The sequence below is a fragment of the Lissotriton vulgaris genome, chromosome 3_1 (genome assembly GCF_964263255.1).
Source record: "Lissotriton vulgaris chromosome 3_1, aLisVul1.2, whole genome shotgun sequence".
Taxonomy (NCBI): Eukaryota; Metazoa; Chordata; class Amphibia; order Caudata; family Salamandridae; genus Lissotriton; species Lissotriton vulgaris.
This window is the reverse complement of record NC_141689.1, coordinates 1,230,880,782-1,230,899,796: the sequence shown is the minus strand read 5'-3', so window position 1 is coordinate 1,230,899,796 and position 19,015 is coordinate 1,230,880,782. Positions and strand designations below refer to the sequence as shown.

Here is a 19,015-nt window from a genome sequence, read left to right as displayed (position 1 = left end):
ATTGACGGGGTTTAACACATAGCGCTCTGATATAGTCTCCCCCCGGAAGTTGCCATCTATCCATTGCATAGCAGGGGTCACTTGGATGCCCTTAAATCCCGTGCTTAATGGCCGCCAGCTGAGACGCCCAATAGTACTTTTTCAAGTCTGGCAGACTGACTCCACCATTGTACTAATTAAGGGTCAACTTAGAAAATGATATGCGAGGGCTCCCCTCCCAGAGTAACTGTCTCTGGAGACCTTCTATTTCCTTAAAATATGTCGCCCGGACCGGATACATCGCGATCTGGAGCGCATATAGAAAGCGCAGCAGGGCCATAATTTTAAAAAGGGCTGCCCTGCCCAGCATGGAAAGCGGAAGGGCCTTCCAGTGCGCTACATCCTTATTGAGTCTCTATATAGGTGGGTCCAGATTTCAGGCATACCAGAGTTTCGGGTCTAGTGCAACGAAGATTTCCAATTACCGAAACCCGCCATTAACGATCTGAATCCGGCAACCCTGGGGTATAATTGGCGGTTCCCCCTTAATGACATACACCACCGATTTGAGCCAGTTCACTGTGAATCAGGAAAACCTGCCAAATACTTCCAACACGTCTAGAAGGCAGCTCAATGAGCCTTTGGGGTTGGTAAGGTACAGGAGGATGTCGTCCGTGTATAACGTTATCTTGTCCTCCCAGTCCAGGGACCACCGCATCCCCCAGATAGATCGGTCCTACCTAATCCAAGCCGCCAAATGTTTGACCACTAAAGCAAATTATAGTGGGGACAGTGGGCAACCCCCTCTAGTACCCCTACAGAGTTGAAAGTCTGAGGATTTATGATTATTCACCACTACCCGTGCCATTGGGCCGGAGTACAGAAGTCAAACCCAACGTATGTATTCCTGACCGAGGCCCAACTTGCTTAAGACTGCGAACAGGTATGGCCATTTCACCATATATAAATGCCATTGTGGCGTCCAACGACACTATCACTGCCGGTTCCTGAATAGTAGGCGCTCAGCTCAATACACCATGCAATCGCCGAAGGTTAAGGGCAGTGTTCCGATGCGGCATGAAGCCAGACTGATCTGGGTGAACTAGTGTAGTGATAACTTTAATCGGTTGAGCCGCCAGTAATTTGGCCAGGACCTTAGGCTCCACATTTAGAAGTGATATAGGTAGATAGGAGGAGCAGCTCGATTTGGGCTTGCCCTCCTTATGTATGACCACTATGTTGGCCACTCACTGATCATATGGAAGCATGCCCTTCTTCCTACTCCCCAGCAACATAGCCCGGAAATGAGGGGCAACCTTGTTGGAATTCAATTTATATATTTGGATTGGAATACCAATGGGGCCTGTCGCTTTACCCGAATTCACCCCCCGGATAGATTGCGCCACTTTATCATCAGTCAGAGGGGAGTCCAAGTATTCTCTATTATCGTCTCAGAGCGTGGGGAGCATTATGTCCCATATCATCTAAGCGTTTTCTTCTTCAGAGAACCTGCCTGCCTGCTTATATATCAGTCGGTAGTGATCCGCAAAGCCGTCAGCTATAGCCTGCGGCTCCGTAACCGGTCCGGAGTCTGGCCCCACAACCTTCGGCACCAGTCTCAAAGCCTACTCTCGTCTGTCTAGCCACGCTATTAATTTCCCGGCCTAATCACCGAGCTCATAGACTCTGCCTTGTACCTCTCTACCTTGTGCCTTGGCTCTGTCCCTGCAAACAAAACAGGTGATGGACAGAATGTGGATCAATGTCACACATTCACCCCAGTCCAAAGATCTGGGCCCAAATCCATTGTTTTTTTGCACTCCACACCACCCTGGGTTAGACAATGGCGATATGCTAATCAGCTCTGACCCTGTGCCCCATGGGAACAATCCAGTCCGAACTACAAAAGCCATGTCCTTCCCAGAACGGAATCAAGCATCCGAGGACCGGACCGGTTTCGAGGTAACACCTCTCATCAGCCCAGCTAGCTTGACTCCAGTGGTGTGGAGTGCCTGGGACCCACGTCTGAGCATCCCCAGCGCACTTATGGCGGCAATTGCAAACAAAACAGGTGATGGACAGAATGTGGATCAATGTCACACATTCACCCCAGTCCAAAGATCTGGGCCCAAATCCATCGTTTTTTTGCACTCCACACCACCCTGGGTTAGACAATGGCGATATGCAAATCAGCTCTGACCCTGTGCCCCATGGGAACAGTCTAGTCCGAACTACAAAAGCCATGTCCTTCCCAGAACGGAATCAAGCATCCGAGGACCGGACCGGTTTCGAGGTAACACCTCTAGCTTGACTCCAGTGGTGTGGAGTGCCTGGGACCCACGTCTGAGCATCCCCAGCGCACTTATGGCGGCAATTGCAAACAAAACAGGTGATGGACAGAATGTGGATCAATGTCACACATTCACCCCAGTCCAAAGATCTGGGCCCAAATCCATCGTTTTTTGCACTCCACAACACCCTGGGTTAGACAATGGCGATATGCAAATCAGCTCTGACCCTGTGCCCCATGGGAACAGTCCAGTCCGAACTACAAAAGCCATGTCCTTCCCAGAACGGAATCAAGCATCCGAGGACCGGACAGGTTTCTAGGTAACACCTCTCATCAGCCCGGCTAGCTTGACTCCAGTGGTGTTGAGTGCCTGGGACCCACGTCTGAGCATCCCCAGCGCACTTATGGCGGCAATTGCAAACAAAACAGGTGATGGACAGAATGTGGATCAATGTCACACATTCACCCCAGTCCAAAGATCTGGGCCCAAATCCATCGTTTTTTTGCACTCCACACCACCCTGGGTTAGACAATGGCGATATGCAAATCAGCTCTGACCCTGTGCCCCATGGGAGCAGTCCAGTCCGAACTACAAAAGCCATGTCCTTCCCAGAACGGAATCAAGCATCCGAGGACCGGACCGGTTTCGAGGTAACACCTCTCATCAGCCCGGCTAGCTTGACTCCAGTGGTATGGAGTGCCTGGGACCCACGTCTGAGCATCCCCAGCGCACTTATGGCGGCAATTGCAAACAAAACAGGTGATGGGTAGAATGTGGATCAATGTCACACATTCACCCCAGTCCAAAGATCTGGGCCCAAATCCATCGTTTTTTTGCACTCCACACCACCCTGGGTTAGACAATGGCGATAGGCAAATCAGCTCTGACCCTGTGCCCCATGGGAACAGTCCAGTCCGAACTACAAAAGCCATGTCCTTCCCAGAACAGAATCAAGCATCCGAGGACCGGACCGGTTTCGAGGTAACACCTCTCATCAGCCCGGCTAGCTTGACTCCAGTGGAGTGGAGTGCCTGGGACCCACGTCTAAGCATCCCCAGCGCACTTATGGCGGCAATTGCAAACAAAACAGGTGATGGACAGAATGTGGATCAATGTCACACATTCACCCCAGTCCAAAGATCTGGTCCCAAATCCATCCTTGTTTTGCACTCCACACCACCCTGGGTTAGACAATGGCGATATGCAAATCAGCTCTGACCCTGTGCCCCATGGGAACAGTCCAGTCCGAACTACAAAAGCCCAGACGTGGGTCCCAGGCACTCCACACCACTGGAGTCAAGCTAGCCGGGCTGATGAGAGGTGTTACCTCGAAACCGGTCCGGTCCTCGGATGCTTGATTCCGTTCTGGGAAGGACATGGCTTTTGTAGTTCGGACTGGACTGTTCCCATGGGGCACAGGGTCAGAGCTGATTTGCATATCGCCATTGTCTAACCCAGGGTGGTGTGGAGTGCAAAAAAACGATGGATTTGGGCCCAGATCTTTGGACTGGGATGAATGTGTGACATTGATCCACATTCGGTCCATCACCTGTTTTGTTTGCAATTGCCGCCCTAAGGCGCTGGGGATGCCCAGACGTGGGTCCCTGGCACTCCACACCACTGGAGTCAAGCTAGCCGGGCTGATGAGAGGTGTTACCTCGAAACCGGTCCGGTCCTCGGATGCTTGATTCCGTTCTGGGAAGGACATGGCTTTTGTAGTTCGGACTGGACTGTTCCCATGGGGCACAGGGTCAGAGCTGATTTGCATATCGCCATTGTCTAACCCAGGGTGGTGTGGAGTGCAAAAAAACGATGGATTTGGGCCCAGATCTTTGGACTGGGATGAATGTGTGACATTGATCCACATTCGGTCCTTCACCTGTTTTGTTTGCAATTGGCTCTGTCCCTGGCAATGCCATGGAATCCATCTTGTCGGTAGTTTACATTCTTTTTTTTAAAAACTGTTTTTATTATAATCAGCCACAGCAAGGCAAAGTTCTTCCAGTTGGTACTTATACATATTAAAAACCAGCACTACACAGTTTCGGTACATTATTATGGCAATACACAATACATTAGGATCAAGCCCGTTACCCCATCTGGCACCTACATCTGTCTTCCTAAGGGTCATCCTCCGGTCCTTCATCTATCTGGTCCTACGGAGGTTCACAGATGTTGCCCCTAAATGCATTCCATGCCCCCCAGATCTTGCTCCATTTCTTGGGACAGCCACGATTAGTAAACACTGTTTTTTCTGTTATCATTGCCATGTCCATGTCATTACACCATGCGGTGAGTGTCGGTACCTCCGCCGCCCCCCATTTCTGCTCTATATTGCGCTTAGCAACCATGAACCCTAGAGTGGCCCAGTCTTGCATAGGATGAGTAAGGTCATTCGGCTCCCATATATTTAACAAACATCTTTTGGGCTCTGGCAGCAGTGACACCTTCCCCACTTGTGATACTGTTCTCAACACCTGTACCCAGTAGTTCATGATCTTTGAGCACTGCCACAAAGTATGATAAAACGTCCCCTCCTCCCCGCATCTTAGTAGGCAGTATGGATGTGGTGCTCTACCTATTGTGAGCATGGTACATCTAGTAAAATAGACTCAGTGTAATATTTTGAGTTGCACTAGCTTAAGGTGTGAGGGTATACCCACCTCCCTTGGTGAGGCATTACCAACATCGCAGGACCACTTCCTTCTGTTCGCCGTCTTTGGGTCTGGGAGGTTATTAATTAACTTCCGATAAGTAAATGAAGTAGCTGCTTGGGCATGTACTCCGTCAACAACCTGTCCTTGAGAGGCGAGGCTTCCTTGACTTTAGTACCTGGCGGCAGGGCCACTGTCAGTGCATGTTTTATCTGTGTATATTGAAACAGTTCAGTCGGTGCTAGCTCATATTGCTGCTGGAGGCGCTCAAATTTCATTACCTCTCCCTTGTACATAATGTCCCCCACTGTGGAGATACCAATTGCGTCCCAACTGGAAAAACCTTTGCTGTTCCTAAGCCGACCCAACTGTGTTGCGTCCCACAGAGGGGTAAGTTGAGTAATAATCCCCTTCCAACCCAGTTTAACCTGCGCCACATGCCATATTGCTACTGTCTGCTTCGTGAGTCCAATGAGAGCTTTGGCTCGCTTCTTGTCATAGAGATGAGACAACATATTATCTGCACCCAGAGCCATCCTGTCTGCCCTAAACGCTGGTTCTACTTGAGGGGTGTGTATCCATTGATTGATCACCTTTAAATGTGCCGCCCAGTAGTATAGCAGTATGTTTGTCAGCGCTATTCCTCCATCATACCCGCTGCGGACCAGTTTAGCCTGAGCAATGCGTGCAGTTCTGTGTCCCCAGAGCAGGTTGGTGACCTGAGCCTCTATTGCCCTAAAGTAGCCCATGGGTACCGGGAACGGCGTGGTTTCCAGCACGTATAGAAAATGGGGCAGTGCCATCATTTTAAACAGTGCTGCCTTCCCTAATAGTGTAAGCGGCAATGCCCCCCAGTGTGTTGTGTCACGTCGAAGGCGCTCCAGCTGGGGCAGTAAATTATATTTCTAGAAGTCATCAGAATTGGCTGTGATATGGATCCCTAAATACTTGAATCTGCCATCCGCAATCACGAGTGGGCAATCTTTGGGGAGTTGTGGCGGTAGACCGTGCAGCACGTACAGTATAGATTTGGACCAGTTTATGGTATAACCGGACACTCGTCTGTAGAGTTCACAGACATTCAGAAGTACCAGTATAGAGCGCTTGGGAGATGCCATATATGGCAGGACATCGTCTGCATACAATGAGATGCTGTCTTCCCAGTCTTCTGTCCACCTGATTCCCCGTATCATTGGTTCCCAACAAATCCATGCTGCTAATGGCTCAATTACCAGTGTGAAAAGTAATGGGGACAGGGGACAGCCCTGACGGGTGCCCCGTGCCAAGGGGAAATCCTCAGAGATGTGCTGATTAACTGTCACATGAGCCACCGGTTTGGTGTAGAGCAGACGGGCCCATGCACAGAATCTAGTGCCGAAGCCTAGATGAAGAAGCACTGCAAATAGAAACGGCTGTTCCACCATATCAAATGCCATTCTTGCATCCAATGAGAGTAACACCGCTGGTTCCCTGAGATACTGGATGCGTGCCATCACTCCGTATAGACGCCTCAAAATTAGAGCCGTATTCCTACCTGGCATGAAGCCCGACTGGTCCTGATGTATCAGGGTTGCAAGGTGCTGCGATAATCTAATCACTAGCAGTTTTGCAAGAATTTTGGCCACTGCATTAATTAAAGAAATTGGGCAATATGAGTTGCAGTCATCGCCCGGCTTGCCCAGTTTGGGTATTGCAACTATCGTGGCAATTCTCTGGTCCAATGGTAATTCCCCCATCTGTAGGCAGTCGTTATACATATGCAACAGGTGAGGGGTAATGGTTCCCGCACTTTCTTCTACAGCTCAATGGGGATACCATTGGGACCAGCTGCTTTGCCTGACTGTAATGACCCCAACTCCACCTGTATTTCTTCCACCCTGAGATCAGCCTCTAGTGCAGGGGTCTCCAAACCGGTCCTGTAGGGCCGGATCCATGCCAGATTTTTTGGATATCCCCATTGAGATACATGTAGTTATTTTAAAAATCTGGCATCGATCCAGCCCTCCAGGACCGATTTGGAGACCCTTGCTCTAGTGCAAGAGCTGCTTCCGGAGTTAGCCCGGGCATGGCAGTATCTTTCATGTAAGTTAGTGCTTCTTCTACGGACATCACAGATGTCGATGTGTATACCTGTTGGAAATGTTGCGCCAACCCCTGTGCTATGACATGCAGGTCTGACGTGCTTTTCCCTTCTGCCGTCCGAATCCTCGCCACCCATCTGTCACTCAGTTCCCTTTTATCTAGCTATGCTAAGAGCTTCCCAGCTTTGTACCCCTTCTCGTATATCTTGTGTCGGGTAGCCGTCATCCTTGACCTGGCCAAATCTTCAAGATATTTTTTATGCTGCTGTTGTATAAGATGCAGTTTCTTGGTTGTCACCTGTGTGGGGTCATTGTTATGCTGGGTCTCAGCTTCTCGCAGTGCCAGCTATATGTCTTGTAAGTCACGCTGTTTCTCTCGCTTATGCCCTGTGACAGAGACAATGGCCTGCTCCCTGATGACTGTTTTATACGCCTCCCAAAGAATAGTTGGGGTGTCCACTGATGCAGCATTCTCCTGGAAGTATTGCTTCATTGTCGTGAGTAACGCTTTTCTAATTTTGGGGACCTGTAAGTATCCTGGGTATATGGGATAAATGAGTCTCCTAACCTTACGATAATGTGTGTATGATAATGCCTCCTGGGAATGGTCGGAAATACCTCTATGTTTTATCTCTATGTTGTCTACATTTTGTAAGCATTCCTCAGAAGCTAAAAAGTAATCAATTTGGGATAGGCTGTTATGCACCCCAGAATAAAAGGTGTACTGCTGTGCCGTGGGGTGGTGCCATCTCCACACGTTTGTAAGCCCGAGTGCCTCCATAAAGCTCCCAAGCTTTGACATGCCGTTCATATGTGCCTTCGCTGGATGGCGATCCTGGGTGCTATCCATAATTGCATTAAGGTCCCCCTCGATCATCAGTTCGCCTTCTGGAAGGTCAAGCAGAAACTTTCTTAACACTGGGAGTGTCACTGCATGCAGGGCAGGGGAAATGTACACAAAAACTATATACTATATTCAGAGATCGGTAGTTTACATTCTTAATCTCTGCATGTATGTAAAATATGCAGGTCTAAGTGTGAAATGATGACCACATTATATATAGCAGACTATACAAACATATTTGGACCTAATAAGTATATATTACTACTGCCTATCTCAGTGAGCCTTATATCCAGAACGCCGAACTTTTACAGCCAGAATTGCTTGAATTGCCGGGTAACGTGTGGGAGAGAGACGAACCTTCTTCGAGCTCCAGTGGAGCGTTGCTGACACCGCATCGGGTCCCCCCCCGCCGACGCTTAGCAACCTGCGGCCGCCGAGCGGGGGGACTACAGCCCCCAAAATTCCTCCAGGCACCGCCCACCTACGACAGCGGAAGCGCCCGGAGGCGCACAAAAACACCTGCGCTCCCGGAAGAGAGTGGGAGCCTTATATCCAGAACGCCGAACTTTTACAGCCAGAATTACTTGAATTGCCGGGTAACGTGTGGGAGAGAGACAAACCTTCTTCGATCTCCAGTGGAGCGTTGCTGACACCGCATCGGGTCCCCCCCGCCGCCGCATAGCAACCTGCGGCCGCCAAGCAGGGGGACTACAGCCCCCACAATTCCTCCAGTCACTGCCCACCTACAACAGCGGAAGCGCCCGTAGGCGTACAAAAACACCTGCGCTCCGGGAAGAGAGTGGGAGCCTTATATCCAGAACGCCGAACTTTTACAGCCAGAATTGCTTGAATTGCCGGGTAACGTGTGGGATAGAGACGAACCTTCTTCGAGCTCCAGTGGAGCGTTGCTGACACCGCATCGGATCCCCCCCGCCGCCGCATAGCAACCTGCGGCCACCGAGCGGGGGGACTACAGCCCCCACAATTCCTCCAGGCACCACCCACCTACGACAGCGGAAGCGCAGGGAGGCGCACAAAAACACCTGCACTCCTCCCGCCCCGCGGGACCCTCGCGGGTGCAGCCCAGGTGAAGCCCTGGTCAAGGGTAGGGCAGTTTTGTGGCCGTTCGGGGGCCGAAGGAGGCCGGGCTGGGCCACCTCACTTGGATCCCTGAGAGCATACCTCAATACTACTCTGCTGAACGCAGTAAGATTTCCATACAGACTACTTACGTACTATTCCCTGTCACATGTGAACATTTACTGTGGTCTTGCCTTTAATGTTTATTTAATCGGTGGGTTATTCTGGTTTCAACTAAGCATAGCAAAATGCCTGTCCTACCTGCTAAAAAACAGTCTAAAACTACCTTGCCCACTCTAACGGCAATCAATCGTATGCTTCAAAAGACTATTGGGATGGTGGTAAACGCCATCGAGCATACTGAGAGACGTCTTTCTCTTCCTGTTGGGTCTTATTATCCCCCTCCCTCATTAGTTAACACATCCATGACCACAAACAACTCTCAAGATTCATATCTTGCTCCATCCTTCGTATCACTCCCAGGCGCTTACCCCCCAATAGGCACTCAGTCTAATCATCCTACTACAGGCACTGTCCCTGCGGAGCATCAGTCCTTCCCCTCCAGATTATCCTTGCCCCCCGTTCTATGCAATAAACTTTCCTCTTTAGGGACGATTAACGCAGTTAGTTCCCCATTAGAACGGGCTGAGGGCCATACCTATGAGGGTGATACTAGCATCCCATTCCAGCTTAGGGAACAAGATAATTCTGCTGATCCTACCAAAGATCATTCACATGTAGAAACACCACTGGAAGTCTCATCTGAAGAGATATCCCTGGTGAACTTACTAACATCCACACCTCCAACTGCGAAACAGGATCAGCCTACAAAAAATAAAAAGAGGAAACGTAGGGGGGGACATCCGGCAGGGCAGAAGTGCTAAGCTCCCAAAAAAAATGCACTCTACCCTGAGGACGGGTGGATCTCTACTGATAACTCCTCGACCGTCTGGGAATACTGAGCGAGAAAACCAAGTTTTGCAACTTCCCCTCGTAGAAGAATCAACTGGCAATTTTGAACATCTAGTTAAAGATTAATAATCATTTCAGAGAAATTTGGGGAGCTGGAAGTTTCAACACAGACAAACGCAGAACAGACTAGAGAGTTCATAAAAAACACTCTTAAAAATAATACCTGTAAAAAAGCGCCATCAGTACCCATCCCACTAGGTAAAAATTACAGCAAGGAAGCACAATTGCCACCAAGCAGGGAAACTAAAACTCTTACTAAAAAAGGTAAAGAACACTCAAATCCCAATAACTCTAGCACAAAAAATAACAATGCACAGAAGTCACAAACGCTAGAGGATATATTCAGGCTTTAACCCCAAAAAAGACCATAGTGGGTTGAGAGAGTGCTGGGGGAAAAGTATTGGGTCTGTGCCACCCGAAACCGTTTCCACTAGAGTGAACTATAAAAGGACGGAGAGTACTATAGGAAGAAATAATGTAACAGCTATACCCCAATATAACAGTTTAACATCCCACATAGATAGAGGCAGTAATACTCAAACCTAAAAATGTATCTCCCTCCTGAATCAGCCCCATATGTTGCTGTCTTGACTGGGGTTCCCGAACTAACAACTGAGCAGTTTGAAGATTATAGCCGCCTTAAAAATAAAGTCATCTATTGGCTAAAAATTAACCGACCCCTACTCCCCAATATCAATGGGGAAATCCTCTTGGTGAGGAGAGCGAAATGGCTGGGTCATAGACCAAAGGACATTAAAGGCGATGTGGTAATAATTAACCACAGAGTCACCACATGCTTAAATGAGTGGTATCAGGAAACTGAGAACCTGGGAAAACAGATACGCCAGCTACATTATTTTTACCCTAGGTCATTAATACTCTCCCAACATTCCGCGAACTACCCCTATCACGGAGCCCAAGGGCCACACAACTACTTAGTACCAGTAGGCAATAGATTTACTGCCCTGACAGGATTAGACGGAATAGATTGACTTGGTCAAGGTAACGGTATTAATACACCCTCCCAGAACCAAACCAGCGACCCAAATGATCAATCTGTTACTGATTTCATAGTGCTGACTCCTCCCACTTCACAAATATGTAACTCTGAATCTTCCCTACTGACACCGAGCGAAGCTTATCTTCTCCCTACTTCTGAAAAGCCTGGAACCCTTTTAACTTGGTATGTAGCGGGTCTTGCAGAAAAAAATCATGATGCTAGCTGGCAATCAATGACTACGACCCACTCCATTATATGCCTTCAAGAAACCTGGGCAACTAAAGAGCTTCATCTTCTAGGCTACAAAACTTATTTTACACCGGCATTACCAAGTAGAAGAGGCAGACACAAGGGAGGTTTAGCTCTGTATATTTCAATAACTACTGGTCCCTCTGTGCTCAAAAGTGTCACCGACAATAATTTCTTCCAAATTCTAATTACATCATGGGGCCCCTTAGAGAACGTTATTAGAACATTCTCAAAAGCTCTGACCAAGATAGAAGAAAGTCTCACGGGAGATATGCTCCTGATGTGGGTAGGAGACTTCAATTGTTCTCTCTGCCCCCGTAGCTCACAGGGTGTCTGTGGTTTGGAGGAAGGCAATCAGGGCCACACGAGTCATTTCTCTCATACCAAGCTAGGGGATTTGATTAATAACATAATGGCCAACTTCTCTTTAGGCTTTATAAATGAACTATGTAGTCCCCCAAAAATATTCACCCCCACTTTTAACGGGAGAGGGGCAAAGTCAATTATTGATTTTACTGTACTCTCGATGCGTTATGCCTCACTGGTGAATAATTGGGAGACTGTCCTCACTGGTTTGAGTGACCACTTTCCAAAATCAGTAACTTTTAATCTTAAGTCTGGTTACTCATGTCAAAAAAATCGCCCTAAATATGACCTGAACCCCATTCTCTCCCAAAAAAATGGGTTTTGTATTAAATGGGAAAAGGTCACACCTGTGAACTTTAAAAAAAATCTGGTTAGTAATACCCAAGAGGAAATTAATATCTGTCTTGCACCCGAAGAGGATCCCCACTTCATCCTTGGATCCTTTACTAAAATTTTCTCCTCCATAAAACAGCTCCTGCTTAGAACCCCACAAAATAGACCTAAGGCCTCCCCTGGTTGGTTCGATGCAAATTTTACCAGGGTACTTGCAGCACTGAAATCTGCCCAGCATTCCTCACCGTTATCTAGAACAAAAGTCCAAACCGCAAGGCGTACATATCGCACTGCCCTATCAGCCAGGAAGAAAGACTTAAAATTGCAAGCGTGGTCAGCTCTCCACGAAGCCTCTGAGCTAAAGGACAATACTGCCTTCTGGAAGGCGGTAAATGCCCCTTTTTTCCAAAACTGCCAGGGCCCCTGGATAGATAATGCCATCTCATCACATTAATGGGTGAACCATTTTCAGGCCCTATATAGTAACCCAGCGTCCATAGAAGGACCTTCCTTTGAAACATCCACCAATGAACAGTTATGCACTTCCTTCCCACTGGATATACAATTCCAATTGGAAGAAGTGTATAAATCTCTAGCAGAAAGCCCAGCGGCCAAGGCTCCGGGACCCGATTGTGTTCCCATAGATGTTTTTAAAAATCTACCGGACCTCTGGGTGCCAATTCTTACTAGAGTTTTGAACTCCTCAAATAAAATTGGCTTTATCTCCACCTGGTCAGAGGCAGTAGTGGTCCCCATTTATAAAAACGGGGACAGGAATGATCCTGTTTGCTATCGGCCAATATCCCTTCTTGATGGTCTCATGAAGATAGCGGGCAGGATCATTCTTGCTCGAATGCAGGACTGGTTAGATGAACAACAGATAATATCTAACCTACAAAACGGGTTTAGGAGAAGAAGAGGGACAGTTGAGTAGGCCCTAAACCTAACTCTAATAACATCTAAGTATATTCAGTAAAAAAAAAACAATTTGTATATAACATTTGTAGACCTCAGTTCTGCATTCGATTGTGTCAATCATGACATATTGTGGCAAACTTTAAGGGAAATTGGCCTGGACCACCGCATATTCACCTTTATTAGAGAACTGTAGAATAGGCCAGGTGCTCGTGTAAGACACAGTAGAATGGGGGAATGTACAGACCTTTTCCGCATCAACAGAGGTGTAAGACAGGGGTGCATACTTGCGCCCCTGCTTTTTAATTTATATATAAATAATGTGGGAGCTTCCTTTACTAATCAATACCATGATTATCCTACAGTAAAAGGGCAACCTATCCCCATACTCCTTTATGCCGACGATGCAGCTATACTCTCGCAGACACGGGTAGGCCTCCAAAAACCAGTGCAAATATTTTCAGACTTTATGACATTAAGGGGATTATGTGTAAACGTGTCAAAGACGTTTACCATGTCATGTGGCCCAAATAAACGCAGAGCACCATGCTTGATTACACTGGACGACAGGCGGGTGGAGCTGGCGGATATTTTTTCCTATTTGGGAGTACAGTTCGAAAGAAAGGGCTCATGGAAACCAGCGGTAAACGCTAGGGCTGTAGGATTCAATAGAGCAACAGGCGCACTTTTAAATTTTGCCAAAAAAGTTAAAGACCAGGCCAGTTAAGGAGTTACTTCAAATATTTAAGGCCAAATGTGTCTCAATTGGAACCTATGGGGCGGGCATCTGGGGGTCTGAGTCAGCAGAATCTATCCAACGCATCGACAACAGGTTTCTGCGGTTCTTTATGGCCGCCCCGAAAGTACATCAACCTATGTGTTGCACGAGGAAGTGGCTTTACAGCATGTTACGGACATTATAAAATCTGCCCCGATTTTACTCTGGCACAATGTTTGGACCAATATTGCCACCACTCTAAATAGATGTAATACAAAAATAATTGCCAATGCTGCCAATCTCAATCAAAGTATCTATTTCTGATACCTACATACGAATAAAACACTATGGAGGCAACTTTATGAGTTCATCTTTTTGATTTGAATTTTATTTTAGTTTCATTTTTTCATTTGTTCAAGCGGATTTTTTCATTTCAAAGGAAAACATTTCAGAAAAACATAGAATCAACATATACACATGTTCAACATTGTACCCCTAAGATTCATTCATACATACACATTCTATCTAGAATTATCACACTCCAGACATTCACACTCTCAAAATTTAGTAACAAAAATATATTTTATCTGTACATTTTTTATATAATTCTTACAAGAACCATAGAATCCTATTTTTAAAGTAAATCAATCGACTGTACACATGTTTTAGATAGTCTTATGGTTCAGAAATAAGGTCTACGCATTTCAAACTCCCTTTTGTTACGGAGTTCTCATCAGGGCCGTAAACTCTATGTAAAAGAAAGAAAGAGAGGGGAGACTCTTATTAGTTAAAAGTAAAAAGATCTATCCAGCTGTTTTTGGCTCAACAGCCACCTATCTACATCTTACCTCTCTAATATTCACTTTAGTATTGAGGTCTTTACATCACCAACACCCACGGCGCAGAACCACCTAAACAATAAACACAAGGCTTTACTTTCCTTCAATCAGCACAGGACAGTACAACAAACTCAAGGGGTTGAACACCCTACTCACTTTATGTGTGTGGCTGGTGTTCTTCAATCTGTCAAAAAAAGTAAATGGGGTGTTTTAATGATAAAATCCAGCATGTCCGTGTAAGATCATTTCTGCTTACACCTTAGTTCCTTTCTTACTTATTTGTCTTTAATTGTGCCCCTATAATTGGTAGTTGACACAGGGGGCGAACACCGTTGTTTAAAGATGCTCCCTCGACACTCCCGCCAAGTGTCTAAAAAGAGAAACGGGATCGGGTCACTTTGGATTCCCTGCCGACATGAAAATTGCCTTTCTATGAAGCGCTATCTCAAAAGTTTGGTAAACTCGTCTTTTTCAGCGGGCTCCTTACCTGTTGTTGGTGCTACTGCTCCATTCAATCGCGGTCCAGCCTCTCAGTGCCGGCCGGTCTGTGAGCTTCCATGTTTGCAAGCCTCTATATTCAAGTCACATGATCTCTCTCAGATCTTAAGCGCCATCTTGGTAGTTTTTTCGAGCGATTGTGGTGTCAACTCTTCAGTATGTTCAATATTACACCGAAAAATTATCATCCATCCAAATAGTTACAAAATACCGATTATATCTTTGGGTATATTGATGTAAAGTGCAATCCATTTCTATTTTTCCATCATTTCCGAATGTGAGCACCATCTTTCAGAATGGGGGGTCGTTTTCGTGAATCTGATTAACGGTAATAAACTATTCGAGGGTGTAGATTTCTCGACTTTGAAACTGTAGAACATGCGGTTTTTTGAGCAGCTGGTCTGTACTTTCCGAAACACTTGGTTTATTTAAGGTTAATGTAGCTCCTATGTGCTTAGAGGGTTGTGATGCAGGTTCCAACCTGAACTTCGAGGTAGTGAGGATTGGCCTCATTATAGCTTGTATATTTTGGACAGTTCGTTCAATCCTTCAATTGCCAAATTGAATTTCAGGATCATCATTGCTTCTTTTTGTGAAAGCTTTGCTTCTAAATCTCCACCTCGTGGATCCGGCTCTACTTTCATGATGACTTGCATCGTACATCTGTGTCTTCATGGTTTTTGTTTTGCCAGTGATTCACCAATGGAGCGTTAGGAACCTTCCTTTTAATTCTTGATCTATGTTGTTGGATTCTCAGTCGAGTCTCTTGATTTGTTTTACCAATGTACAATAAATTGCACGGACACTTGATCCCATAAATCACATTCCGTGATTCACAGTTTGTGAAGCAATCATGTCTCCTCATTCGGTCATTGTGTTTAAAAATTGTCCCTTCTTCAGTTAAAGCACAACAGTTACATCAGCCAAGCTTATGGTGGCCTGTTATGGGAGGTAGTCCAATCATTGTTCTTAGCTTAGGATGTATTTTCGTTGGTAAGGCTGCTCTCACCAGTTTATTGGCAATACTTGACTCCTTTTTAAATGCGAATAATGGTGGTTTCTTTAAATCTTCGCATATGTTTTTGACTAAGTGCCAGTTGTTGTTTACCAACTTTTTCAATGTATTGGAAGTAGGGCAGTACGTAGTGACTAGTACTATTCTGTCCAGTTTTTTCTTAACTCTTTTTTCCAATAAACATTCCCTTGGGGTCCACCACGCTCTTTTTTGCGAGCGTTTAAGCTGTTTTTTGGGGTATCCGCGTGCCATTAGGTTCATGGTTAGTTTGTCTGCATGTTTTTTGTATTCCCCTTTGTCTTGACAATTTCTACGTATCCTTAAGTATTGCCCGAAGGGCAAGTTTTCTTTTAGGCTCCGGGGATGATTACTGTTGAAATGTAGTGCTCGATTTCTATCAGTATCTTTTTTATACAAAGTAGTTGTCAGACCTCCTTCTACAGACGGATATATTTCGACGTCTAAAAAAGGGATTTTGTTTTTTTAATATGTCAGGCTGAATTTAATCTCTTGTGTTCTATTGTTCAGCCATTCATGACATTTCTGTAACTCATCTTCTGGACCTGACCACACAAAGAAAATATCGTCAATATAACGATTCCAGTTTTTTATCCATGTTCCAAAGGGATTATCTTGATAGATAAACTTTTCTTCATAACTAGCCATGTACAGGATGGCCAGCTCTGGGGCAAAAGGACAGCCCATCGCAACGCCACTCACTTGAAAATAAAAGTCTCCATCAAATTGAAAATAATTCCTTTTCAAAGCGAAACTTGCCAATTGTATAATGAAATCCGTTGGTACTTTTTGGGGCCTTTCTCTTGTCTCTAGTGTCTGTTTTAGAACCTGTATACCCTCTTCTTGTGGTATCTGTGTATACAGGGACGTGATGTCCATTGTAACCATCCAATCATTTGTTTGATCAAATTCAACTTCATTCAGTTTGTTTATGAAGTCCGTTATGTCCCTTATATATGATTTTACATTAGGTATGAATGGTTTTAAGAAATAGTCCACAAACTTGGATATAGGTTCCATTAGGGACTCACACCCTGAGACTATTGGACGTCCAGGGGGGGAGGGTTTCATTTTTATGTACCTTTGGCAGTACGTAAAACAAAGAAATCCTAGGATGTTGAATTTTTAAATATTCCGATTCCTTTTACCCGAGGAAACCTTGTTGAGAAGCTTCGTCTATGATTGCATGGAGTTGGCATTTGAGTTCCAGTGTGGGGTCTTTATTACTTTTGCGGTAACAATTCTCCTCGTTTAGTTGTTTTTTGACCTCATTGATGTACAAAGTTCGATCCCACAACACAATTGCCCCACCTTTGTCCGCTTGTTTTACGATAACAGATGTGTCCTTTTTCAGATCTATAAGTGCCATTGATTTCGATTAAGTGATGTTATGCTTAATCCACACCTTTTTTCTTTCCATGTCGGAAATTGCTGATAAAATAGTTCTTTCAAATGCAATTAAATAGAGACATAATTGAGGACTGCCTGGCAACAGATGGAGTCAATAACATTAAATGGCTTACTTACGTCAAAAAGTTCTTTTGTGAAATGGGTCATTCGGAATATTTTACCAATCCTGTTACCATGGAGTCTCTATCAAGATCAACTCTAAAAAAATCCCTTCGAGAACATCTTGAATGCAAAAGATGGAAGGAACAAAGGGCAAAGAAAACTGTTTTGAACCATGATGAGGTAACACCACACCAGGGCATTCAGCAATATCTGTTGTCAGAGCAACCGTTCTATCATCGAATGCTCCTTACTCTCTTCCGGCTTGAAACGTTTTATAGGCTTGTAACATTACCACATTGTAATGACTGGTCGAGGGAAAAAAGACTTTTTCCTTGTGATGATATCTCTATGCAATCGAATATTCATTGTATCCTCTTTTGCTCCTTTTATACTCATCCAAGGAGGAAATTGTTAAAACCCCTCCTTGTTTCATGGGGCTTAAGATCATCTAGAGAGGCTTACAATAAGCTAAGAACCTTAGAAGATAAGTACACCATTATTACAGTAACTTCCCTACTGCGAGCAATCCTGAGGTTCAGAAAGACCATTTAATTAAATACTCTCGAACTGTGTAAAAATGAATTTTAATCAAATTTTATATTTTTTATAAACTTAATATTTTATCTGTACAGTACAAATAGTGACCACCTCATAATACAATTGCTGTTTGTTTTTAAAAAGTGATTTTTTATTATGTGTGCTTTTATGAATTTGTTAACTCAATTCGAATATAGCTTGTTGACTGACTGACAGTGGTATGCAATTCATCAACCTTAGAGGAATCAAAGGGTGGTTGTTGGCAGAGCCTCAGCTGTCTCTGTGATGGTAACCCCTTCACCTGGCAGATTGTCTGCCACAGGAGCACTAGGTCTTAAGCAGGGTGGTGAACCATCACTGATTTTCCCTGCCTACATCTGCCATGTGATGATACAGGCCGGGAAAATGTACTATGGGCCCATGCACAGGGAGAAAACTTGATCTGCATCAGGACCTTTCAACATGGCTCCCACTCAGCAAGCCTTCAGTGTTGTGAAAAAAACAGCAGTTGCAGGAGCCAATTCATTCACTGCACAGAGATCAACACTGCAGGTAGGGATCTCAAAATAGGGTGAAAAGTCCACTGCCAGGATGGTGGAGACCATGCCTTCCACCCCCATGACAGTTTGACGGACCATCTGTTATGGCATAAATGACCCCCCTAGTCCTGATGCAGCTACAGAAATATCTTCATATTGATTAATTTCCAATAATCTATGTGTTTTACTCAACTAACTAGCTGCATGTCCTGAACAGTGAAGTTTCACAAAAAGAGACAGGAATACACAGACGGGTTGCCATGGTCCCTTTTAGTCCGGACGAAAGCAACATATGGTTTTATTATGCAGAATCTCTTGACACACCCAGGACTATTTTGTAAGGGACCTTTTCAGTGTCCCTCATTGCACTGAATAACAAAATCAGAAAAGAGTCCACAACAGCAACAAGGGATTTGTTCCAAAATATATGGACAAGAATATGCCAAACATACTAAGAATCAACACTCATGTTTGGCTGCCACTCTTAAAAATTGTCTTGTCTGTTCATAAGTCCTCTATTTATGTCATTCACATGGATGCCTCATGCTAAACTTGTTTCTGCACCTTCAAAGGGT

At 45.4% G+C, this 19,015-nt stretch overlaps 1 protein-coding gene across 2 annotated transcripts in view; it reads left to right on the top strand.

The window, feature by feature from the left end:
• The window catches only part of PRKG2 (protein kinase cGMP-dependent 2), an 898,053-nt gene that overhangs the window by 630,542 nt on the left and 248,496 nt on the right, over positions 1–19,015 (top strand). For both annotated transcript variants that reach the window (XM_086963161.1, XM_086963160.1), the window contains exon 10: positions 1,171–1,189. In XM_086963161.1, the coding sequence (XP_086819287.1) occupies positions 1,171–1,189 (19 nt within the window). The remainder of the gene's footprint in view (positions 1–1,170; positions 1,190–19,015) is intronic.